At 41.0% G+C, this 25,321-nt stretch overlaps 3 protein-coding genes and 1 long non-coding RNA gene across 11 annotated transcripts in view; 1 reads left to right on the top strand and 3 right to left on the bottom strand.

Annotated features, from left to right (window-relative positions):
• Window positions 1-32: 32 nt before the first annotated feature.
• Window positions 33-7,194, bottom strand: LOC121891769. Of its 2 annotated transcripts, XR_006094146.1 has the most exons (4): window positions 7,108-7,194; window positions 2,792-2,942; window positions 322-422; window positions 33-239 (listed from the first exon to the last, which is right to left on the bottom strand). It is a non-coding gene; the product is annotated as an uncharacterized LOC121891769 (long non-coding RNA). The 2 variants fall into 2 exon arrangements; XR_006094147.1 differs by lacking the exon at window positions 322-422.
• Window positions 6,904-8,435, top strand: n6amt1 (N-6 adenine-specific DNA methyltransferase 1). The gene is made up of 6 exons (XM_042404333.1): window positions 6,904-7,301; window positions 7,400-7,486; window positions 7,562-7,652; window positions 7,738-7,821; window positions 7,906-8,047; window positions 8,129-8,435. The coding sequence occupies exons 1-6, from the start codon at window positions 7,165-7,167 to the stop codon at window positions 8,242-8,244; spliced, it is 657 nt and encodes a 218-aa protein (XP_042260267.1). The 5' UTR covers window positions 6,904-7,164; the 3' UTR covers window positions 8,245-8,435.
• A 118-nt stretch (window positions 8,436-8,553) lies between these two features.
• gart (phosphoribosylglycinamide formyltransferase) lies at window positions 8,554-19,542 on the bottom strand. Its single transcript, XM_042404332.1, has 23 exons — window positions 19,440-19,542; window positions 19,145-19,226; window positions 17,342-17,491; window positions 16,785-16,880; window positions 16,528-16,702; window positions 15,777-15,888; window positions 15,249-15,317; window positions 15,032-15,157; window positions 14,793-14,880; window positions 14,599-14,684; window positions 14,357-14,525; window positions 13,068-13,299; window positions 12,619-12,713; window positions 12,279-12,388; window positions 11,674-11,872; window positions 11,283-11,534; window positions 11,052-11,204; window positions 10,535-10,738; window positions 10,248-10,406; window positions 9,767-9,897; window positions 9,511-9,652; window positions 9,302-9,417; window positions 8,554-9,192 (listed from the first exon to the last, which is right to left on the bottom strand). The coding sequence occupies exons 3-23, from the start codon at window positions 17,484-17,486 to the stop codon at window positions 8,995-8,997; spliced, it is 3,057 nt and encodes a 1,018-aa protein (XP_042260266.1). The 5' UTR covers window positions 17,487-17,491; window positions 19,145-19,226; window positions 19,440-19,542; the 3' UTR covers window positions 8,554-8,994.
• A 1,781-nt stretch (window positions 19,543-21,323) lies between these two features.
• The window catches only part of LOC121892434, an 82,003-nt gene continuing 78,005 nt past the window's right edge, over window positions 21,324-25,321 (bottom strand). For 5 of the 7 annotated variants that reach the window (XM_042405470.1, XM_042405472.1, XM_042405473.1 and 2 more), the window contains 4 exons: window positions 24,153-24,450; window positions 21,888-22,154; window positions 21,653-21,805; window positions 21,324-21,559 (listed from right to left, as the gene is read on the bottom strand). In XM_042405470.1, coding sequence (XP_042261404.1) covers window positions 21,399-21,559; window positions 21,653-21,805; window positions 21,888-22,154; window positions 24,153-24,429 — 858 coding nt within the window. In that variant the 5' untranslated portion in view covers window positions 24,430-24,450 and the 3' untranslated portion in view covers window positions 21,324-21,398. The other 2 variants (XM_042405478.1, XM_042405476.1) reach the window with 2 other exon arrangements.

Here is a 25,321-nt window from a genome sequence, read left to right as displayed (position 1 = left end):
TGCTCTATGAATAAATTGCAGGTCAGAGCAAAATATGTGTGATATGTGAGGTATGGAAAGAATGGTGACAAATCTTACATGATCTAAATATTAAATATTGAGCTTTGTCAGTTTATAATGCAAATCATGCACACTTTAATTAAAACTGATCACTCAGCTTATACTCACTGTAGAGGATGATGCATCTGGATGTCTCGCCATGGCTTACTTGTCTGGGCATGATCCGCTTCTTGCCTGGTCTGACAAAAACAGTAAAGTCAGTGAATTTGAGGTTGCCAAAGTTAAAACCACATGAAATTTGAATATTCTGTGTAAATATACTTAGATTCGTGAATGCGCCGAAAAGCCGGACGTCCGAGTCTTCCACCAGCACTTAAACACAGCATACGTTTGTGGATCAGAGACTGTGAAAAGACTCAAAACTCCAAACACAAATATAAGATGATCCACACGTGTGAGGCGAGCCGTGCACAGATTAACAATCTGTGAATAAATGCAAACGAACTTCACAAATATTTTAGATATTTATATGCACAGGATGCTTTTAAAAAGCAAATTTTGTCATATCAATGAAGTTGAAAATATATATGTATATGTATAAAATATTCATATTTATTCAAGTTTTTATGTATTTATTTGTAAAATTGTTTTACATTTGTTCAAATTGTTTGGTATTTGTTTGTGGATTGTGTACACCATAAATTACCCACAATTTGCCATACACATTTTGATAATGTGACACACAATTGTCACTATTATTGAGACTAATTTCTCTCTGAAAACATGCGGTTGAGAGGAAGCTGAGCTGGAAGAGAGTTGGGAGAAAGGTCGACATCATGGTGGAGAAAATATTTGTTATTTTGAGCCCTTGAAACACACAGAAATGATCTGCTCAGATGAATCATAATGAAATTAAAAATGATTTCAATTAAGGTGGAAGAAGATGATTCCAACCAGCCATCTATGGTGGACAAAGGATGAAATATTGTTGTTATCATCTGTGTACTTAAAGTACTACATGCATAATGTTATGTACATTAATCATAATGCAGTTTTCCAGTGATGCATCCCTCCTCTATATAGATAAAAATGTTGCTTATGCTTATTCCTGGCAGTTATTAGGCAATGTAATATATCTTATAAAGTAATGTTGTCTGTGACATTAAAAGATGAATTCAAGAAAATGTTCAGACCTTCAAAACCTCCTTAGTTTGTACAAGTACAAGAAAAGTTGCCGTTTGACTTGTTTACCTTGTTTTTTTGTTTTGTATCATTACCCCAAAGTTGCATCATTATGTTTTTGTTTTGTTTTTTAACACTTCAGATTGGCTTGGTGCCTTAGCGGTTTAGAGGTGTTACTTTATGACACAACAGGTGAACTGCTCTTCTCGTAGCCATTAACTACGATAGAAGCTTGTTTTGTTTGCTGGGTGCGAAGCTTTAATTTGATCTCAGAGGTATTACTTTGTGCATAGTTGCATTTGTTTGTGTGCGTGATAGACATTGCGTCATTATTAGCCTCCAGCAGCATTTAGTGTTTGCTGAATATGTGACTAATGATGTTTAAAAAAAAAATCCATCCATATAATCTGTGGAAAAATCTGGGTACACTTTTTATCCAACGTTGAAATTACTGCCACACATAATGAGTTCACTTCTGTGTTTTTGTTACTCCTAAACAAAGAAGAATTGTGATATTTCATAATTACTGCTCCAAAATCAATAAAGGAACATTTGCAGTTATGGTGCTTAAACTTACTAACAACATGCCAAAGAAAATATGATTAAGAAAATGTGTTTCTGAAGCTTAAGTGGAAATCCATTTTCATAAATTTGCTTTTAAATGGTTCCTTGTTATTGCTCTCTTTATGCAGCAGTAGTTTTGTTAATTAGCCTGGAGTCCAATATGGTTTCTTAATTTTCCTGAATGGTTATTAATGAGCCTTTAGTTTTATATTGTATTAAGTGGTCACTGATCAGCTCATGGAGGTATTTTGTCTCATTTCTATTTATATAACCATTACTGGCTCTGGTGGCTAAATTGGCCTTAATGAAGCCAGCAGACCAAATCTTCCCCTTTATTGTAGCTGATTGTTTCATTTTCACAGCTTATTGCAACGTCTTAAAAACACCACAGTTGAGTTCTCTTTCAAATTAACATTAAAAATGAAAAAAGAAGAACATAAAATACTATTTATATTATATTAGTTATAAAAACAAAAATATATATTAGAACATTCATGTAAACCATAAAACTACATTAACTTAATTTACTCAAGTACAAGGAGTATTTTCTATTAACAGCTTTACCAAACCGATAAATAACCTTTTAAATTGGAGTCAGATGCACAGTTAATTATGGGCTGCAAACCATACAATGCTGGATTTTGTATATAAATTTGTTCTGTAAGCACTGACATTCTTGCACATAATACATTGGAATAATTACTCAAAAGATGATATAAGATCATGATCAAGATTATTACCAGTATATCTGTATTAATTAATGGATATGGCTGTCTGTGATATGCACATAGGCATATTACTCTTTATTCTCTTTATTATTCAGCTGTGGAGACTCACAGAATCAGCAACCAGTCAGAAGACAACAGACTGTGTGCTTTAAGATTGTGGGTTTAACACAGTTCGAGAGATTTTTTTTATTGTCAAAAAGATGAAGGCTTTTGGTTGGAGCCAGATAATTGCTTATAAAATGATATATATATCTTGAGTAAAGACTCTGACAAAACTGTTTCAGTGTCCTGATCCAGTAACTCAACCTGTTGGTTACCTGTTTGAAGTTTCTGAAGCTGTGGGTTCAATCCTCAGACTGTCATTTAGTTTTTTCAGATCAGTTTAAGTGCTGAAGATTGAAAAGCTCTGGTGAAGACTGGTGGACACCATCTGACGCTGTGGATTCAATCCAGCTACACCACTGAGGACTGAAAACATCACATGAAAACATTGTGTCAGTGTGAATCTGTAGCTCACTGTGTTGAACAGAAACACTGAAGTTTTTAAAGTGTTGCAAGTTTTAAGGTTGTGGGTTCAAGGAGGAGACGGCAGTGTGGCCTCACTGAAACAAGTCACCTCACAGCCTGGCTGCCCGGTGTTACGGACAAACTGGTCCTGGTGGTTCAGCCAGTGGTCTGCACTGAAGCAGTTTTACGTGGAGTGGGGTGTTTCCCACCTTTGTGGTAGCTTACTGACCTTGTTGAAGTTGTGGGTTCAACCCAGAGCCAATTAGCAGTGCAAAACTTTAGCTCACTGTGTTTGACTGCAACACTGAACTTTTAAACTTGTGGGTTCAATCCCGACTTGAGCGATGAATTTTTAAAAAATAGCAGCTCGATTTAAGGTGTAAAACCCTTTGTAAAGGTTTGACCCTTGAAACTCACTGTGTTAAATTAATACTCAAAGATTTTTAAGTTCAAGATAGAGCTATGTGGAGATTTTTAAAAGCCAATATCTGAAGCAATAACTGTCCTGGTCCAGTAGCTCAGTTTGTTTGGAAGCTGTTTAAACTTATTGAAGTTGTGGGTTCAATCCTCAATCAATCAAACACAAGATACACCACTGAAGACTGAGAACATTTAATGACATCTCATTGTTCCCATCTGAGACAGCGGTGCACTGTGTATAACATTTTATGATTGTGAGTTTTAAGGTTGAGTTAATATCTGGCTCAATCAGTGATTTTTGAACATTAGCAGCCTTGATGAAGATTGAAAACCTTCGGTGATAATACCTAGCAGCTGTTTTACTCTGTAGCTCATTGTGTTAGACAGCTACACTCAAGATTTAAGTTCATGGGTTCAATTCACAGGAGGGTGTTTTTTTTTTCAAGCAAATAAAGATTTAAATACTCTGTCAAAATACCTTTTTAGGTTCAAACAGCTTGAACTGTTTGGTAACATTTTGACTTTGTTGAAGACGCGGATTCAATCCAGCCGCACCACTGAGGACTGAAAACATCAAATGAAAACATTGTGTCTGTGTGAATCTGTAGCTCACTGTGTTGCACAGTGATAGACAATTTTGAAAGTTAGCTTAAAAACCTTTGATAAAAGTGGCTGACTGTGTTAAATTGCTGCAGATAATATTTATGTTTGTTGGTTCAAGTTGTGGCCAGTACCTTGATTAAAGACAAAAATGTTCTGACAAAACTTTCTTTCAGTATCACAGGCCAGTAGCTCAGTCTGTTTGGCAGCTGGTTGAAGTTCCTAAAGTTGTGGGTTCAATCCTCAGTCTGTCATTAAGCTTTTTCAGATCAGCTAAACTGCTGAAGATTGAAAAGCTCTGATGAAGATTGGTAGACACCATCTGGCCCTGTGGCTCCCTGTGTTAGACGGCGTGTCAGGAGCTTTATGGTCATAGGTTCAATCCTCACTCTGCCTTTCAATGTTTTATGTCAGACACACAGCTGAAGACTGAAAAGCTCTGGTCAAAACTGATATTGACCTTGTAGCTCACTGTGCTGGACATCAACATTGAAACTTTGAGGTTGTGGGTTCAACCCTGGCTGATACTTTATTTTTAAAAGTCAGCCTCACTACGGGAGATTGAAAACCTCTGGTGAAGACTGTCACATATGATCTGATCTTGTGGCTCACTGTGCTGGACAGCTGCATTGTTGTTTTGAGGTTATGGGTTCGATCCCGACTCTGTCAGTGAATTTTGAAAGTGATGACTCAGAGGAGAGGTTTAAAAGCGCTCAGAGAAGAGCTGTGAGTGTGATGGGGACCTGGTGGAGTGATGGCGTTGTCAACACACATCTCAGATACGTCTGCTCTGATGAAAACCCTTCAACTACGTGGTTGTTTATCTCAAGCTGTTAGGCAATTTCTTTAAAGGTTATGGGTTCAATCCTGACACTGGCAGGTAAATTTTTAAGATTGAAAACCTGATAAGACCGTTGGATGCTATCTGAACCTGTAGCTCACTGTGTTAAGTAGCTTCAGTTGAAGTTTTAAGGTAATGGGTTCGAATCCCGAGTCGGTCAGTGACTTTTGAACATCATCACTCAGAGGAGAGGTTTAAAAGCGCTCAGAGAAGAGGTCTGAGTGCGAAGGGGACCTGGTGGAGTGACGGCTTCGTCAACACAGATCTCAGATACGTCTGCGGACGTGAGGTGGCTGGTTCGATCCCTCTCCTTCACCAGTAACTGGAGCAAAAAAACTGTGTCCCACATGGGTGGGTAAGGGGGGGGGGCCTTGTCCTCCCCCGATGTTCCGCAGGTACGGAAGCAGGGGGTTATGAAACAGGAAGTCCCGTCCCGTCCAGCTGAAGTTTTACTGATGAATGAAGGTGCGAACAAGTTTTTAAAAATGTTGGAAGTCTCTTGCCATGGCATGTTTGTTGCTTATTATGTTCTGTCATTATTAATACACAAAACCACCGCCTTCCTATCGGGATAAAATGCAAAATTCTCAAATGACACTCGGTGTCTACATACTGTTGTAGACTGCCGTGATACTTATATATGTACTCTTATACTTTATATGCACTCTTATACTTAGATATATGTACTCTGTATTTGGTTGGAGCCAATATCAATACTTTGTAGACCAACATTACAGACAGAACAACCAAGAAGATCTTTATCCCACAGCAGGGATTGAACCAACAACCATGTACTCAGGTATTTATCACCTGTCACTCATCCCACTGAGCTATCCTTCTGGTTAGACAGATAGGTGTTTATCTCATACATGTGTTATTCTTGCACCCCTTATGTTACACTTAACATTTCATGAAAATAACTCATTTGTACCTGGAGGCAGTACAGCTTGTGTGTGATCACATCTGTCACTGGCCTTGTTAGGGTTGATTTGGCTGAGTTGGGAAATGCACCAGCAAACTTGTGAACACCAGCCCTTTTCTATAACCACTCAGCCAGCTAAGGCACCCTCACACTTAGGAAAATATGCATTGATATTACTTTCTTGACCCTGGCATAAAAATATGTTGCCATTGTAATTTGGGACAGTATCACTTGTGCACCGTGACAGCTGGGGGCTGCCTGGTGGTGTTGGGGGAGGGACAGGTGGTGTACTTTCTTGTTGGGAAGGTTTATCTGGCTGGTTTGACAACACCAGCCCTTTTCTCTAGCCACTAGGCCAGTTGACCCATCCACCCACCCAAGGAAAATGTACGTTGATGTAACTTATGCCACCCTGGTAGAATTAACAATATTGTCCTTGGAACAGGGTGATTTTGACGCTGTGATGCTAAATCAATTAAAATGTTTTGGTAGAGAGCACAAACAGTTGCACCTGTAGAGTCCATAAACGAGCAGGAGACAGGGGTGTGGCCTCACTGAAGAAAGCCAGCTCTCAGCCTGGCTGCCCGGTGTTACAGACGAACTGGTCCTGGTGGTTCAGCCAGTGGTCTGCACTGAAGCAGTTTTACGTGGAGTGGGGTGTTTACCCATCCTTGTAGTAACTTTCTGATGTTGAAGTTGTGGGTTCAATCCCAATTTGAGTAAATAATTTTTAAAGTTAGCAGCTGTATTTACGATTGAAGAGCTTGGTAAAGCTTTTACCCTTGAGACTCACTGTGTGAAATTACTACTCAAAGGTTTTTAAGTTCAAGACAGAGCTACATGGAGATTTTTACAAGCCAATATCTTGAGTAATGACTGTCCTGTTTATGCATCAGTTGTGGTAATCCAATGAATGATATATATAATAAAAGAAACAAATTATGCTGCATAATGAATACTTTTACTCTTGCTTATAATTGATCAAACAGCTGTATTTCAACCTTTAATAAATCTGATACACGTTCAAATACAGTCACCGAAATGCTGTTAATCCTAAATGTGTTTTTTAAAAACTGAAACACATTAAAAGTTTTATCCCAGAGTGACGTCAGAACACCAGGGAAGGGGTTAAGATACGTCACCGCGACGTAGGTTGTATACAAGGAAGTAACTTGACTGTACATCCATGCTCTGTATTAGCTTCGGTAGCTAACCTATATCCCTTAATTGACAGTTGTGATGAAGAATAGTGACAACACTTGAACTACACCTCGATTCAAGTGTTTAACAGTAATGCTGCTACAAACACCTGACACTAACACTGCAAACAACACGTTACTTACTTAATAAACGGAGACGAGCCGGGAGCACATGCAAGCTGGCAGCTGAGTTAAGTTAACATGTCCACAAGCTACCCCACTCCCATTTACAGTCACGCTGGACGAGGAGACTTCAGAGATGTGTACGAGCCGGCGGAGGACTCTTTCTTGTTAATTGATGCTCTGGAGAAAGACGCAGAGAGGCTGCAGCAGATGAGGTGACACGTTTGCCTCTTTTAACATTAAATATTTCCCTTTATTCCAGCTGGATACGACCTGTGACTCCGTATAACTCATGTTTCTTTGTTGTCTGCAGCCCATGTGTGTGTTTGGAGGTCGGCAGCGGCTCAGGAGTGGTGTCTGCTTTCCTGGCATCCCTGGTTGGATCTTCAGCTTCATATCTGTGAGTGACTCATACATTAAAAAGTAACATTTTTTTTTCCTCTATATCCACCTAATAGAAATGTCTCTCCTTCAGTTGCACTGATGTGAATCATGCAGCAGCACAGTGCACAGCAAAGACAGCTTCCTGTAACAGTGTTTCACTACAGCCAGTCATCACAGACCTGGTGAGACTTTTTGATTGTACATTTCAAGCAGCTTCACATGCAAGGACTTGAATTGCACATCTCAGTTCTGTTTTTCCTACCTCAGGTGGAGTGCCTCTTGCCCCGGCTAAGTGGAAAAGTGGACGTTCTCCTATTCAACCCTCCCTATGTGGTCACACCTTCAGATGAGGTGGCTCAACTTTGGCAGGTTTTCATTTCAGAGGTGTGTAGAGTGTCATCAAAGTGCTTAAGTGCATTTATTCATTTCTTTCAGGTTGGGAGTACAGGCATTGAAGCTGCCTGGGCTGGCGGGAAGCGAGGCCGAGAGGTGACTGACAGATTTCTGCCTCTGGTGTCAAAGTTGCTGTCCAGTAAAGGGCTGTTTTACCTCATTACCATCGCTGAGAATGATCCAGGTACGATACTTTTGTTTCTCTGATGACTTCAAACCATCTGAGTCTGTATAACAAGTTCAACCTCCTCTTTTTCTTTACCAGAGGAGATCCTCCAATTACTGGGCAAACATGGTTTGAGAGGAGAGTCGTGCTTGTCTACAAGAGCTGGAAATGAAAGGCTGTCTGTCCTGCGCTTCCACAGGAGCCAACAAACGTGAACTCAACAATAAATCCTTTGAAAGGATTGCAAGAACTGAAAAAGAAGTCAGTGGACAGGATTTCTTTAATCTAATGGGGCACAGTCTTGGATTTTGGAAGGACAAATGTTCTCTAATGAGGAAAACTGAAAGATGTACACATCAGACGAATGATGAACATTTTCTGATTAAAGCTCTGCAGGAGTGAAACAGCATGAGAAAGAACCTTTTTTTTTTTAGTGAGAAATTTGCTGGGTGAAAGGACAAAGGTGCCTCTGATGTACTGGTAAAACAAATAAAGTAGAAATACAACAAAAGTGAGTCCTTACATTGAGCCCGTCAGGTTTAATAATGAAACGGCACATCCAGAAATTCATCATACTGTAGTTAATTATATTAACATACACCATTCACGCAGCATTACAAGTAGGAACAACATGCTTAATGCTAAATTAGAGGTTAATCCCAGTGCAGACACAAATCTAACAAGTCTCAAAAGGTATAAATGGAATGTAATTTTTGTTTCAAGTAAAATGCTCACAAGGAAAGAAATCTGACTGTGTGTTGACATGCTTGAAGCATCTATTAACGAAATCTACTCAAAAGGTCCGTCAATATGAAAAAAGTCAATTTTGAGGTACAGGAATGTGTTATCTATATCAGTCTGCTTTGTCAGTGTTTCTTTAACATTGTTAATCCAGTTCTAAGTAACAGAAGTAAGAAGGTTAGTGGTGGGCATTGACAGTGATAAGCTGTGGTCAGTGTGAACTTTTAACTCTGTGAATTCGACTTCCAGACGATGTGTCCGTCCTCGCCGAGCCTGACCGCGCCGCTGGCTACCAGCTCCAGAGCGGCAGGGAAGGCGCGGTGCTCGGCTTCTCGGATTCTGTCGCACAGACTTTCCTCAGTGTCGCTGCCGAGCACGGGTACCGCCTCCTGCACGATGATGGCTCCTGCGTCCACCTCTTCCTAAAAACACAGAGAAACAAAAGCTTTGTGAGCTGTTCCAACTTATACAAAAAGATATTTTAAGTATTATTAGTTTGGCTGCTGTATTTGACAAGTGTGTCAAACTTACTGCGACAAAGTGGACCGTGCAGCCGCTAACCCGCACCCCAGCCTGCAGAGCCTGCTTCTGGGCGTTCACACCCTTGAATGAGGGCAGCAGAGATGGGTGGATGTTCAGTAGTTTACCTGAGACAAGGACAGACAAACGCACAATGTAATATACCTTCCTGTGACTCCCAGATGATGATATCAACAGTGCAAATATGAGGATTTACACACCGTTCCATTTCTTGACAAAAGTCCCCGTGAGGATCCTCATGAATCCAGCTAGACACACTATCTCCACCCCGAACTCTTCCAGCACTCGGTCGATGGTGGCATCAAACTCTGCTCGGCTCCCGTACAGTTTGTGGTCCACCACCTAGTTTGGGGTGAAAACATCTGCTTTCATGTAATCTGGGATCTTATTAAGAGACTGGAGTCCTGGTAAAGAATTATTCTGTGATGTTTATTTGAATGTTTATTTTTTTTGTACCCGTGTCTGGATGCCAGCCAGCGATGCTCTCTTCAGGCCCTGAACTCCGGGTCTGTTGGAGATGACCACCACAATCTCTGCGGAGCTGGACGGACGCTTGGCCTGCTCTATCAGGGCCTGCAGGTTGGTGCCTGGAACGGTGGAGGATTTTTGAGACACATCGTGAGGAAAACATAAGGAATTCTTTTGTAGGATGTGATCCACTTTCAAGGGAATAGTTCAACATTTTAGGAAGTGATGAAGATTGATACCACTCATGTGTTGTACAGTAAATATGAAGCTGGATATACCAGCTGATCTGTCTAAACAAAATCCACCTCCCATCACCTCCAAAGCTCTTTAACAGTTTATATCTTATTTGTGTAATTTGTCCAAATACCAACGTGTAAGAAAAGACAATGCTGTGTTATGGTGGGAAACCAGCGGAGACTCCAATAAGTCAGCGGTTACACTTCTTATTTCAAGATGAACAAAAACACACCTGTGCCAGAGATGAGAACAGCTACTCTGGTCCTCTTGTGTGGCGTGCAGCTGTCACCATGGCAACCACCATTCAGCTTGACCTCCAACTCCCTGCCGGAGGTAGGACCTGCATTCAGCAGGCTGTGTTTCAGGTTGCGGACCGCCACAGGCTCTGCACCTGTAAAAGCACATACAGGAGTTTCACCATTTTTGCTTGTAACCTTTATTTTTTCCCGCTAGTATCTCAGAAAAATCGTTTCCAACTGCTCTGCTGTGTTCCAAAGTATCAGTCATTCAGTGTCTCACCAGGCTGCTTCTGGGCCAGTGAACCCACAATCCAGGCCTCCTCGTGAGCTTGCAGCTGGCGCAGGACCCTCTGAGCATCCACGGGTGCGACCACCAGTACCGCCCCCAGGCCACAGTTGAAGGTGCGGGCCATCTCCTCCTCGCTCAGACCCCCCTCCTTGTGGAGCCAGGAAAACACCGGGGGGAAGCTCCAACGAGAGGCATCTGAGTCATGCATAAATAACAAGCGTAAATATTAAAACGAGACTGTCCGCTTTAAAAACACAGAGTGACCTCTACATTTTCAAGACGGGAAAGACGGGCTGTTTATTCATTGTTTTTATTTGCATGAACTTCAGTGTGTATAAAGGTCATAGAGCTATAAATGTTTGTACCATTTTTTCCCCCTCGCATAAATAAAGAATTGATTTTCAAAATGCAAATGCAAACCTCATCCGGAATCTAAATTGCTGACGTCAACTGTCTTTTATGCTTATGTTGCATATGAAGATGAAGTGTCCGTTTGCTTTCATCTCACCTAAATCGACTGCCAGCTCTTGTGGCAGCACCCGAGGGATGTTCTCCAGAAGGCCGCCGCCGGTGATGTGAGCGTAGGCTTTGACAGCACCGCTGCGCAGGATTGGCAGAAGCAGACGGCTGTAGATCTTTGTTGGTGTCAGCAGAACCTCCCCTAGAGGCGGAATAACCTCAGTTATTTGAAAATTAACAGCACGCTTAGTGTCAGCGATGTGACTTGGAGGTGACTTACCGACGGTCTGTCCCGGTTTGCCAAAGGGAGCCGGGGAGCTGTAGCTGAGGTTAGCTCTTTCAAGGACTTTGCGGACCAGGCTGAAGCCGTTGCTGTGGACCCCAGAGGAGGCCACTCCGATTAGCAGGTCTCCCTCGGCGATGTCCCCCAGCTTGGGCAGCATGGCTCCGCGCTCCACCGCTCCGACACAGAACCCCGCAAGGTCGTACTCCCCTGGAGCGTAGACGCCGGGCATTTCCGCCGTCTCTCCACCTGGACATGGACACACACAAATATTTTAAGGAACAAGGCAAGTAGGGAAAACAAGCTACAGCTCTTCCTTTTGATTTAGAGATGCTACAAATCATTTCTCACGGTCAACTCCAAAATAAAGGATGACGTCTCCTCTTACCCAACAGCGCGCAGCCGGCCATCTCGCACGCTTTGGCAATCCCGCCAACCACCGAGGCCGCCACGTCCACGTCCAGGCTGCCGCAGGAGAAGTAGTCGAGGAAGAAGAGCGGCTCGGCGCCCTGAGCCAGCACGTCGTTCACACACATGGCCACCAGGTCCTGACCCAGGCCGCCATGCTGCCCGCACGCCTGAGCAATCTGATAGTGACAAAAATGCTGGTGTCCATGAGATAACCCCGATCTTTAAAAGGCATAGATTTATATTTCTTTTCAGCGGTTTTAAGAGGCCCAAGTCTGAGCCTTTGAATCTGTCTACAGATAACTGTATTCCCTGCTGCTCAGTTACTTCCGAGCCAAATTTGAATAGTTATTTCTTGGCCGATCTGGAATCAACTAAAGCCAATTTGGACCGAGTTGAGGTTTTAATACATTCATTTGGTTCTAATTTGTTCCAGGACCGTGACAGTGAAGTCTGGGAAAAAAAAGAAAAAGGACTCATGGGGAAAGTGTGATGACTGAACACAATATGAAGATTACCAGAAATCACTAAATTTATTGTCCTTATTTTCCTCCCAAAAAGAGGATGAAAGAATCGAAATCCCACCTTGAGTTTGGTCCCAACTCCGTCTGTCCCAGATACCAGGATCGGGTCGACAAAACCTGCTGCCTTCAGGTCAAACAGCCCAGCAAAGCCTCCCAGTTCTGCATTACAGCCTGGTGGAAAAATACCAGTTACAGTCACTGCTTTGTCCATTCATTCCAGTTTGACTGTTTGTATTAGGGCTGCTTAACACTGGAAAAATACTATTAAAAACTTCTTCTCCCATTACTATGTGTGTTTGATGCATCAGCACTGCATCTAACAATTATTTAAGTACACTAGAAGGTGTTTTCTTTCTGTCACACTTGCAGTCTTTAGTTTTTGAACATGAAAATAAAGTTACCAGCGCGAGAAGTTGCCTTGGCCAGAGGCTTGATCATGTCCACCAGCTTGTTACCGGCAGCGATGTTGACTCCGCTGTCCTTATAGGTCAGACCTCTGTCAGAGAGAAATACTGCTCACTGAACTGATCAACTGTGACCTAATTCTTATGTAAGATGCTTTAAAAGGGTTCAAATCAGTAGAAAAATATCTGAAAATGATTTTTTTTTCTTCATTTCTGGTTGTGGATTAGAACACAAATTTAAATGTAAATTAATAGAATTAAATATTAAAAAGAGGACACACTAGGACACACATATATCCAATGTGAAGTTTATTAATGAGAAAATTCTACATGACATACAAAAAACACAAAAAAAATCTCTAATACATAATACAAAAACAAAAAAGGAATGTTTTAGTGTTTTGTTTTGTGTGTGTGTGTTCAACTTGTACCACATTCACACACACCTGCGTTGGTTCAGGTGGGCGATGGCCCGGTGGCCGATGTCACGGCGGTACACGGCGCCCGGGAAGCCCACGGCCGCCACGCCCTGATTGGCCGCCCGCAAAGCCGTTTCCAGCGAAGACCTGACCGCGGTGACCGTCAGGACCCGCCCGCCGCTGGAGACAACGCCTCCGTCTTTCAGGGCCGTGCCGGCGTGGAAAACCTGCACCCCCGTGTCCTCAACCTGGGACAAGCCTGTGGAAGGAGAGAGGTGTTAATCTGGCAGGTTTCAAGATACGTATTTAGAAAAAAATCCAGATCATTTTGATTTAAAGCCACTATGTTATTCTGACAATGAAAGTTTTTGCCTGTAGAAAAATAAGCCTCTTCCTCTCAGTGTCCATGGATGCATTGTTGTCTGCCAGTCTCTTTTGATACAAGCAGCTTTAAATTTTCAAATCCAACACAAAGCAGCTTTAAGATAATATCTGAAAAACATTTTTTAGAATTATGAGGACAACTAGTGAATGAAATTTGCTAGAACCACCTTGTATTATTAAGTATAATGTGGAGGTTTGTATAAAGATGAAATAATTAACACATGAAATCTGCAACAATTTGATGAATTGTTTAAGTCATTTTTTTAAGCAAAAATACATTATAATCTGGTTCTGTGTAATATTTTCTGCTTTTCTTTGTTTTCCATGATAGTAAACTAAATATTGTTGAGTTCTGGACTGTTGGTTGGACAAAACAAGCCATTCTTATCATCAATTTCCACTCCAAGAAAACCAATTACTTTATCTACCAAATATTAATTAACATGGATACTGCAATTTTACATGCTAAAAATAATCTTAAATTGTGGGTTTGCACTGAAATTGCCTTTATAGATTTTGTAACAGACAAAGAAATCACATTTTGGGAAGGTTTCATTATATTGTGTAATTTAACCTGGAATTTGGCATTACACATTCCTTATCAGTCTCACATGAATCAGGCTTGATTTGTTAACTGTGTTACAGGACATGTGGTGACAGATTTCACTGCCAACATGTTTTTGGCAGTTTTACAACTTGTTTCAATGCAGACACGTTCAAACAAGACTCCCTTTTAATGTTACGTCAAGGACTAACGGCTAAGTTTGAGCGTGGAATTTATTCTCACTCCTGGGATCAGCTCAACTCGAGGCCAACTTATAAACTTTTCAGAAGTGTTTTAAACCTCATCTGTGCAACATCAAATACCACTTCCCCTCTTTTATTCCTGCATATGTCTAACCAAACAACCGTGCTGCTGCGCCATATCCTACCTGTGATTTCTACTCCTTTCTTGTAGGAGCCGGGGTAACCAGAGCTGGCCATGACCACTGTGACTGCAGAGCTGTCCTGCTGCCACACGGGGGCGTTGGAGGCCAGTTTGCCATTCATAGTGTTCAAGATGACTTCATACAGGTCGCTCTGCAGAAGAGGCAGCAGGACCTGAAAGAGCGACATTTATTATTTATCTTGCATTAAGAAGATCCAGCGACAGACGACAGAAAACAAAACACACCTGACACTCAGGGTCACCGAAGCGACAGTTGAACTCGAGGACTTTTGGCCCCTGCTTGGTCAACATCAGGCCTGCGTACAACACGCCTGGAAAACAAAACAAGCAGAATTTCAAACTCGCTGCTGCAAATATAAGGACAGACTGGGGAAAATGGGAGTTATGTGAAGTATAGATGACAGAAAAAGAGCACTTGCCCACATAAGGAGCACCCTCCTCTTTCATCCCGTCCACGGTCTTCTGAAGGACCGTCTCTCTGATCTGCTGCAGCAGCTCCTGGCTCACCTGCACAGGATCAAGAGGAAGCAGCAGAGTAATTAGAGATAGCTGTACACTAGCGGACTGTTTGAATAATCTTAAAATAAATCCAACATCCAACAAAAAGTAGAGAAAAACCCAAGTGGGAGTAAAGTTTTGGAAAGAAGCACCCTAGTACCTGAGGGGTTGGGCAGTAGGCTCCCATGCCGCCGGTGTTTGGGCCCAAGTCACCGTCCTGCAGCCGTTTGTGATCCTGTGCCGGAGGCATCGGAGACACCGAGGAGCCGTCACTGAAACACAAACACTACAGGACAAAACACCCTGTCAAGTTTTATTCTCATCCATACATTCATGCATATTAACGTGAACGTAGAATTGGTGTCGTTCCAACTCACAGATACTTCCTCTCCCTCTAAAAGCTCCTCAACCACCACCGTCTCCCCTGCAGCTCCGAACGCTCTGTCCTGTAAATCACAGCGTTAAAAAGATTTACCTTTGAACATGTGGGAACTGTTGAAACTGGAAGGTGTAATTACTGAATGTATATCTGGTATAAAAAAAAAAAAAACCCAGCTTCTGTGCCTGAGGTTGCAGCACTGCTGAACAGGCAGAATAAACAATATTTGAAGACTTTTCCAGTATTTTTATTTTATTTTAGGCAGAAAGAAGAAAGTGTTTCACTCAAAAAAAGATTCACACAAAAAATACTTTCACAAAATTAAACTGTTGGCTAGAAAGCAATAGTGACTGCAGAGTTTAATTAATGTTAATACCCTTCTGCCATCATTTCAACCCAGAGACATAACGGCAAATAGTCTCTTAACTCATAATCGTTCAGTGGGTTAAATACTGCAGAGTATTTTCTACAGCTTTGCCTGGAAAGGAGCAATGATCACACAGAGAAACGTCCAATAGTTTCATACCTTCATGATGTCCATCACAGCCTGACAGGCCTCTTCCTGGTCTCGCGCCACAATAACTCCTTTCCCTGCCGCCAGGCCGCTGGCCTTCACTACCAGAGCTGGAAACTCGGCCCTGGAGATCCCGGATAACGAGATAAACTCAGAGATATGCAGTAAAAATCTACATCTTTTCACAGAAAACACATCTGGAACAGATGCTGGATAGCAGATATAAAGCGTTAGATGTTTTTTGTGGACCATTTAACATTTTGCACGACGCACTTTTGTTTGGGAATGGGTTTGGGATCCATATGGTTGAAGGCTGTAAGAATACGACAGCTGTTTTTGCTGCCCGAGATGACCAAAGAAATGATCTTCCACTGAGTACGAGGGATTTCTTTTCATCCTCTATAAAAAAGTTTCAGCTCTCTTTATGTTGGATCAGTTTCTTCTTTGTGGGTGCTCTCATATGAAAGACAATCATCACATCTTAGATCGTTAACTCGGGAAACCATCTGAGAAACAAACTGTCATTTTCTATTACGGTGCAAATTTTTGTGTGTTTAATGGCTCCGAAAACAAAACATTCATAACGCTCTATGCTGGAAATCAGGACTGATAAAAATGATGTTTTTTCCCTCAACATAAACAGCGAGAACAATAAATTCAGCATGAAGCTTTACACATAACAATGTTTATCATTTTTATTACTTTATTCATGGACAAATAACTGTGTCCACACTCTTCCAAAGCTAGAGTCTACTGTACTGACGTGCGGATGTAGTTGCAGGCTTCCTGGGGGTCGGTGAAGGAGCCATAACGTGCTGTGGGGATGCCGTGACGCTCCATGAAGGCCTTGGAAAAGCTCTTACTGGCCTCCAGCTGAGCCGCTTTAGCAGAAGGGCCGAAACACGGCACTCCTGCAGCCGTGAGGTCATCTACGATACCTGGAAAGGAACGGCGCGGTTGATGGAGCGGAAAGGAAACCAAATAAAACCCACAGAAAAAAGAGCGTTAATGTCCACTCACCCGCTGCCAGCGGCACCTCAGGTCCGACCACAACCAGCCCCACGTGATGATCCTTACAGAACTGAGCCAAGATAGTGTGGTTACTCACTGACACCTCTGCATGGAGACAAACAGGGAGAGTGAAGCTGCAGTTAATCCATCAATACATTAATTAAATTCTACTCTATTCATTAAAAAAAAATAAGGAAAAAAGGAAAAAGAAGTCCTTATTCACAATTCTTCTTCTTTATTGGGGGATGTGTTTGTGTTACTGTGTTCACTACATAATAAAAACCACAATCTTCCACTTATGTCTTGGTGGGACATTATAAAATATATCTGCTGTCATTTCTTCTTTCATGTAAGAAATTTGGAAATTTTGGGGGGGCATTTTTTACTATTTTCTAACATTTTATAGTCCAAACAATTAATCAGTAAAGAAAATAATTGTTAGTTGAAGCCCTAAATGATTCAGTATTGTATATATTAGAAATCTTGTACCATATACTGCATCTATAAACTTCAGGGTCTAACATATAACGTATTTTTTCTTAAAGAGCCATCGTGTTTGCATTTACCAGAGTTGCTGATCTTCCCGCAGTCTGCCGTGCCTGCGTTACCGGGGGCCACCAGGACTTGCTGAATCTGCGGCGACTGAGCCAGCTTCCAGGCCAGGGCGTGCTCCCGCCCTCCGCTGCCAATCACCAACACCCGTTCCGCCATGGCACCTGAGTGACGGGAGAATAAATCTCAGCGTGTAGGATTAGACTGAAACCTTTCACACCTTCGCTGCCGTTCAAAGGCACGGCCGAGCACTTCTTCACGTCCGACTTTAATCGTTCCTAAAAGGGCCGTTTAATTGCATGCAAAGATTGACCTATAATGAAAGGGGAGCTGTGAGGGAGCGCTGACCTTTTCTGAGGCCTGGGGTCTTATATTATCTTGTAATGCCACACTAACAAGGATCCAATCAACTAGAACAAAAACACGAGTCAACAATTAAATGGCGTGGTCACCAAGCAAGACCAAATCACCGGCAACTGTGAACGGAGGCTCATTTGCATTGAAAAACAAATCCATTATCAGGTTGATATACGGTTAACTGTTCAGTGGAGGCTCAGCTTGGCGAGGCAGTTATTCCGCAGTTTTATTTACAGAAAAGCAACGACTGGATCACTTTTTTGTTTCTGAAGCAAACCAGAGTTCTGTTATCTGCACATATAAAAGCTGGAATTTGCTTATATTAGCTTTTTTCATTCATTTGCAACCATTTAAAGTGTTTGTGATGTAATTATTGATCACGTTTGACGGGATTTGATGCTCACTGTTCCTATCTCAAATAAGACATGATATGCTTTATCATACTGATTGTTAGACAATGCAAATTCATGATAAACATTTGGATCAATGTAACATCATCACCAGAATAAAAACTGGTTTTGTGGCTCTTTTGTTGTCCTGAATTTCCTAAACTAGACAAAATTACTCACTAAATTCAATTCCGACTTGTAACAGCTACTAGTGTGCAGATTTTTACATTAAAAAAAAAACAGACTTCCGTTCTCAATCTTTAACCCCCAAACAACTCAAACAAACTGGGGTTAGAGTTCAAACCATCCCAGTCTGCAGTGATCTGAAACCTATGGCTTAAACTCAGAGGATTGTGCAATAAAGAGTGAAGGCCTGTATGTGCAGAAACATTGTCTACAAAAAGATACAGTACAAAGGGGTGAGTGTTGCACAGTGGGTGCACATGTTGCACAATTAGCCAAATCACCGGCTTTGATTGAAATCACTCCGCTCATGTGACCCACATGTCAGACAGCGACTAAAAAACACATGAGCCTAACCATGCATGATTTTTAAACATCACTTAAAGAAAAATGTTGTAAATATGAGGCGGTTGTAGCATCAGTGATAAGAAATAACTTTAATGTACTCTTAACTGTACTCCACTGCAGGTTTGGAGTATGAAACTAAAATTATGGGATTAAAGACTTCATAACATCAAACTTTGCTGTGGTTAACTTGTGTAAAAGATGTCAAAATAAAAGCAAAAAAGCATTTAACTAACAATATGTTTCTCCAATATGGCTGCACATGCATATATATACTGTACATGCACTTAGCCAGCAGTTAAACAGAAGCAAACTCGTCCAATATCTCAAAAAAAGGACAATATCTCATGTATTTACTCAAACCAGCTACAATTGTTTCACTATGCAAGCTAGTAAAGCATGGGTGGCATACATTCATTCTGGTTTTGCATGGAAATAAAAACTGTTATGACTTTAGTCAGACAGTTAACTTCATTTTTTTAGCAACGTTAGCTCACAGATTTGTAGGTGAATTAACACCTAGCATGCTGTTTTGACACTCACCTGTGTCTGTGTGTGTGAAGCAGGAAATAGCCGGAGCCCGGTTCAGTAGTAGGATGTGTCTCCTCTGCTCTCAGCCTACTGACTGACCGTGGATGCAATGTATGTTATCACACACACATTACACACACACACACACATACTACACACACACCACGTGGATCCAATATATCACCATGATGTACTTAATGGTGCCAACAGACGTTACGAAAAGTTACTTAGAAGTGCTAAATAACATTAAAAACGAACAAATTCGCCATTGTTTTCTATTTCGTTGACATACGTTTCTGTTTCTTACCTTTATCTGCTGCCTAAACTGTTTTTGGGGCAGGTTTTTGGGGATTTTGTCAACTTCCTCGGGGGTGTAACAACCCAGTGCATCATGGGAATTGAAGTTAATTAGCCATTCCGTGTGTGTTGCCTTTTTTTTCGCCCTAAAAACCAATCCCCCGGGTTTACATTCACCTCGGTTTCACACTAGAGAGGAAAATGAAAGTCATTTTATTTTTAATTTCCTCCTGTGGCGCCGAATATAATTTTAAATACATATTAATTTATTTACTAAAGATCCGGAGCCACTGTAATCAGTTTCCCAATGTTTTTCAGTCTAAAAATTAGTCTACTACTAGGTTCATTGTGCAATACACAATAAGAAAGATGACAATAGCAGAAAATATTATAGATAATAGGAATTTTGATAATCTTTGTAAAATATTTATTTGTCACTTGGACTGCTAAATACAGTAGCTAAATACATTACTCAAGTATTTAAGTGGGATTTTGAGGTACTTTATACTTCAACTTCACTATATTCTTGAGGATATTTTCACCCTTGATACCTCACTACAGTATTCATTTTGCAGACTGTATACTAAATCCAACATTTGCTTTTAAAAGTTGATGCATTGCTACAGTTAAACAACATAAAAGCAGTTAATATTAGCTTCAGCTTGGCCAGCTACAACAATTAAAGGCTGCTTACACCTTAACACATCACTAATCATCCAATAATTTAATATATACTCATATAACAGGAGCCATTCTGCTCCATAATGAGTACTTTTGATACTTATGATATACTTTGCTGCTATACACTGCTACTTTTACTTAAGTAACCACCATTTACTCCTCTATATAACCTTGAAATTAATTCAGATAAACTTCATCTTATGCAGGCTGGTTCATAAGTAGTCTTAAACACCACACGCATTGACACATTATATATCACATAACATATCACATAAATTGATATGAGTTTAATGCAAATATTGAAAAAGACAAATGCTGCCAACATTTAAGCACTCTGGCTGCAGTGACTCCATCTCCTTTAATGTGGCCTTTGGAATAATCCGAGGTGTTTAGTCTGCTGATATAAGCTCCTGTGTATAAGAACATAACAACTCTGAAATATGAACTGGAGCTGTGCCATTTATTGCTTTGAAAGAAATCAATAAATTCTGAAAGTCAATCCTCAAATTAACTGTAAGACGGTGTAAAGTAGCCAAAACACGGACTGATGGAATCTGCTTTTTTTTTTTAGTTCTAGTTAAAAGTCTGGAGGCAGGAGGGTGCAGAGGAGAGGAGAGAGAGTGTGGTCAATTAATGATGCAGGCAGGTAGTCTTGTGTCAGTTTGCACAGGTGCTTAAAACATACTGAATCTGCTGCTGCTTCAGTAAGAGAACAGGTGGTGTTGTTATAATCAACAACAGATTTTTATGGTTGTTTCTCTTCAATGCACAAAATAGTTTCATTTTCTCTTTCTGTGTTGCTTTTATCTTTTCTTTCTTTTGTTTTTTTTTTCTCCTCTTTCTGCAGCGTACCAGTCTACTGAGTCGGTGAGAATAAAAAAACATAAAAACACACATTGAGAATTGATTATAGGAACCTTCTTTATGTCTTGAAATCTGACTCCATGTCAATATTGGTACAAAAAACTGACAAAAATTCATTCAGCAAAGATGTCACTCTCAAAATCATGACAGATGTCTATTAAAATGTCACTTTGTAAATGTACGAGTGGTTTAAAATAAATATTCTACAACATCATGTGCCGTTTCTATCACTTGTCTTTTTGCTTGCATCTCAGATGCGATGAGGTCAGACTCAGTTACACAGCATCACTTCAGCAGGGAGGATATTTTCCAATCCACGAGGATCATCAGTGTCATATTTTCAGTTTTGAACACAGCAGATGAGTCTTATCACAACACAACACGAGTCTTCATGCTTATTTCGAGTTCATGTGTGGCAGTCCGGTCACAACACAGGAAGTTCAGGAGCGTCGAGGAGTTCTTGTCCTAACTCTGAATGTCGTCGGGCGAAGAGCGTGATGCCTGAGCTGTACGCTGCAGGGATTGTAATGTGGGTTAACTTCACTTGTCCCTGCTCCTCTTCCAGGGCCATCTGTCTCACTTGACCTGAAGAAAGCAGAGGGGGGGGGGGGATGTGGAAAATATGTTGCATATGAGGTGAAAATGTGCAGGAATAAGACTTTAAATAACTGCTTTTACCTTCGACATCCATTGCTTTCCACCGCGGGTCAGACTGGCAATCTGAGAGGTCGGACAGGCAGCAATCTGGCGTCAGTCGCTGCAGCACGTCTTCTCGGCGAATCAGCAGCACAGATTCGCTGCAGAGTCGCTGGTGGACTTCTCCCTCGCTTACTGGAACAGAGATAAAAACATAGGAAACAAGTATTTCTCCTGAAAAACAATAAAAGTCACTGTTTCCTTCCTCCTTACACACCTAAATCTAAAGGATTGGTCATGAAAACAGCAGTGGGTGCAACTCCAAATATGAGCTGATGGTGCCAGGCGTCGGGCACCTCCTCTCCCTCGGGTACAACCAGCTGCATGTTCATAGTCGCTATGGGAACGGCGCCTTTCTGGATCCAGCGTGCCAGCCAGGGGACTAGTTTGACCTGCCGGCGAGGGTGAAGGTGGAAGAAGCGACCTATAACCTTCCCTTCACTGGCTTCCTCCGCTCCCGCGATGAGCTGAGCGTGAGTCGCACCTGAAAGAAAAATAAATTCCTCATTTCACCTTTTTCATCACCTCTAGCAATACAGAAACTAAGTTATTATATTTAAAATCAATGAACACAAGTGTACTTCTTTTCCACTCAGGGTCTCATGAGTGGGGCGACAGCTTGAGATAAATGCCTGAAATGTCAGAGTAAAAATTGTGAAACAGAGCTGAGAAAGTCAATTACAGTCTCTCCTCTGAGAGACATAAAAGTCTTTGTCTAATTCAAGAGGGTGCTTTTTGAATTTGCCTGGTTGGCAGTGCAGCCAGCTGTCACACAGGCAGGAACAGCGCTTATGGGTTCAAGATGTTATGGAGCCTCGTTTAGCGGTGAAGTTATAGTCCCTGCTAGCATCTGTCACACCTGAGATATAACTTCCTGTTAGAGCAGGCGCCGATACAAAATTATCCTTCATGTATTAATATTTCATCGCCTGAAATGGTAGAGAGCAGTTTGCTGGAGCGGTAGCTTTGAGCTGGCGCCAAGTGTTTATAGTATAATATCTGGCAATTTAGTGGATGGTTTTTTAAGTGTGAATAGACACATTAGAACGAGCAGATACAGAATAGAAGCTGAGACACACAAAATGATATTCACATAAAATTGTACATGGATATACTTCAGAGTTTTGAGACTTTTTTTCTTTTCTTGAAAAAGTTGTAATGATGACATTTTCTATCACACAAGCTTATAGAGGATTGTTCAAGAGCAGATACTGGGTACGGCTATTTTTTAAATTTCTTTCTCTTTTTGATTGTTTTGTCATCTTGTAGACTTTTCATCATGTTAACTCTGTGTTCTACTTGTTGTGTCTTGTGTTGGCAGAATTGTACCAACTTTGTTAACGCACACACACAGCTTCAATAAAAATAGACAAAATTAGACTCATCCTTTTAGTCAATGCTGTAATTTTCAAAAAAAACACCCTGTCACTACAATGTTCACACTAAAAGAATTAAAATGTTGATTTTCAGCACCTCGTTCGACACATGAAATAGCATTTAACTCATTAGTTGACTGAAAGAAAACGAATCTGCAACAATTCTGAATGATTAAATGTTTTAGAGCTGCAACTATTGCCAACTATTAATTTAACTACCAACTATTTTGTCATTTTTAAGAAGAAAATATCCAAATTTTCTGATTCCAGCTTCTTAAATGTGAGTATTTTCTGATTTCTTTAGTCCTCTATGACAGTAAACTTAATGTTTTTGGGTTATGGACTGTTGATCAGGACAAAACAAGACATTTGAGGGCGTCATCTTGGACTTTGGGAACTTTTTTCACCATTTTCCTGAAATTTTATGGACTAAATGACTAACAGATTAATCGATAATGAAAATAACCAATAATTACAGCACTAAAATGTTTATTACAAAAATTAACTGGTTCTTCTTTTATGATGGTAAACTGAATATACAGTATATTTCAGTGTTTACCCTATGTTAACTCTTCAATTCGACAATTGGTTAGCCTAATTGGACCAGGCTCACTTAAGGTGGACTGACCTTTAAGGTGGACCGGCTATTCTCATTTTAGAGACAATCTCAGCTGCTCCTAAACAGAGACCAATTCTATCGAGTTTTGCTCAGCGCATCCTGTGATATTTAAATAAATCAATTTGGGCAGATTAAGAGATATTAGAACCAACTGTTAGTTAGCCCTAAATAATATAAAGTGTTTTATTCACATCAGTAACATGGTGATGTGAAGATGCTGACAAATCTAAGGGTCAGCTGGAGAGGAGCAGTACATTTTTTCAGGGACACACCCCTGCTGTTTTATATTTTACACAAACTTTGCAGGTGACCTGTAAATACAAATTCTCTCTTCCTTGATCAATAGTTCTTAGCTTTGTCTCCTCCACAGGTACAGTGACCTCCTTACACGTGTCAAAGCACACAGCTGAGGGCATGTTCAGTGCTAAATAACACACTCAAGTCTTGTGTTGGCACCTGTGTATCTCCTGCACACCAGGACATTTACCAGCTTCGCTCCGGGACAGCAGGTAGTCAGGCAGCGGGGACTCGTTCCTCCTCAGGCGGGTTTGGACGCAGCGGTCAGCCTCCTCTGGGGCCACGTCCACGCCGAGGGCCTTCAACACATCCACCACCGCCGTGGCCCCGCAGGCTGATACTCCTATCTGCAGGGTCTGCCTCTCCAGAGCCTCCTGGATGGACCACAGCATGGCTTCCTCTGCTCCTGCCTGCTCCTCCTCCTCCTCACCTCCACCTCCACGGACCTGCTCACTCACTGACTCCATCTGAGAGCCTCACCTGCACACCTGGAGATTAGATAAATTAGAAATTATCAACACACAATATTAAGATTAAGGACATATACTAAAAAAAGGATAAAAATGAAATATAAAGTGCATGTGAAGTGCATCAATAAAGAGCTCCATATGATTTGTAGTGTGGCACCGGATGTCAGGGCCAAATAATTCAGTTATAATGGAGTTAAACTTACCTTTTTAAAGGGTAAAGAACAATTTAGTTTCTTAATAAACTAAAAAATTATATTCTATTGCCTCACTTAAATTATTTTACCAACAGTCTCTTTATTGCTAAACTGAATAAGGATTAAATTCAAATGCATGTTTGCCAGTACAGAGTTATTACATATTTATTTTATCTGCTGTTTTCTCACCATGTCTCACATATGACAGAAGCCGACAGCGACAACTATATTTAGCTTTGCGCATGCGTAAAACACCATCGGCGCTTTCTTTACTGGTCGAATAAGGAGGTAAGAAGACAACTAGAGCCCCTGCTGGTCGCCTTCAGCCATGACAGAGAAGAAACATTGCAGGTGTAACTCTACAATAAAAATGGCTTTACAAAGATAAAACCCATGCAAACATTTAAATGGTCAAATTAATTAATATATAACTGTAACTAAAGAAACACCGTTCTCAAGGCACAGTATGAATAAGACTCCAGTATCTTCTGTGGCATCTCTTTGAAATGGATTAACATAATTATATTGTTTTGTTTGTTTGTTTGTTTTTTTTTACCAACTTCCTTTGGTCCCAGTTAATTTGAACTGACTCCTGTATTATAATGTAATGTTGTGATCCTGTTTTATAATATAGGGGCCTTGAGTCAAACTTATCTTGTGCTCATATGATGCATTTTCCCTAAATGTGTTTTCAA

The sequence above is a fragment of the Thunnus maccoyii genome, chromosome 24 (assembly GCF_910596095.1).
Source record: "Thunnus maccoyii chromosome 24, fThuMac1.1, whole genome shotgun sequence".
Classification (NCBI taxonomy): domain Eukaryota; kingdom Metazoa; phylum Chordata; class Actinopteri; order Scombriformes; family Scombridae; genus Thunnus; species Thunnus maccoyii.
The sequence above is the reverse complement of the archived record's forward strand: the minus strand, read 5'-3'. Positions and strand labels throughout refer to the sequence as shown.

Coding starts and splice junctions, on each gene's coding strand:
- n6amt1 (XM_042404333.1), top strand. CDS start 7,165: ATGTCCACAAGCTACCCCACTCCCATTTACAGTCACGCTGGACGAGGA. Junction 7,302..7,399: donor GAGAGGCTGCAGCAGATGAG/GTGACACGTTTG, acceptor TGTTGTCTGCAG/CCCATGTGTGTGTTTGGAGG. Junction 7,822..7,905: donor TGGTCACACCTTCAGATGAG/GTGGCTCAACTT, acceptor CATTTCTTTCAG/GTTGGGAGTACAGGCATTGA.
- gart (XM_042404332.1), bottom strand. CDS start 17,486: ATGGCGGAACGGGTGTTGGTGATTGGCAGCGGAGGGCGGGAGCACGCC. Junction 9,418..9,510: donor TTTTGTCAAGAAATGGAACG/GTGTGTAAATCC, acceptor TCCTTGTCTCAG/GTAAACTACTGAACATCCAC. Junction 9,193..9,301: donor GCACGGTCCACTTTGTCGCA/GTAAGTTTGACA, acceptor CTGTGTTTTTAG/GAAGAGGTGGACGCAGGAGC.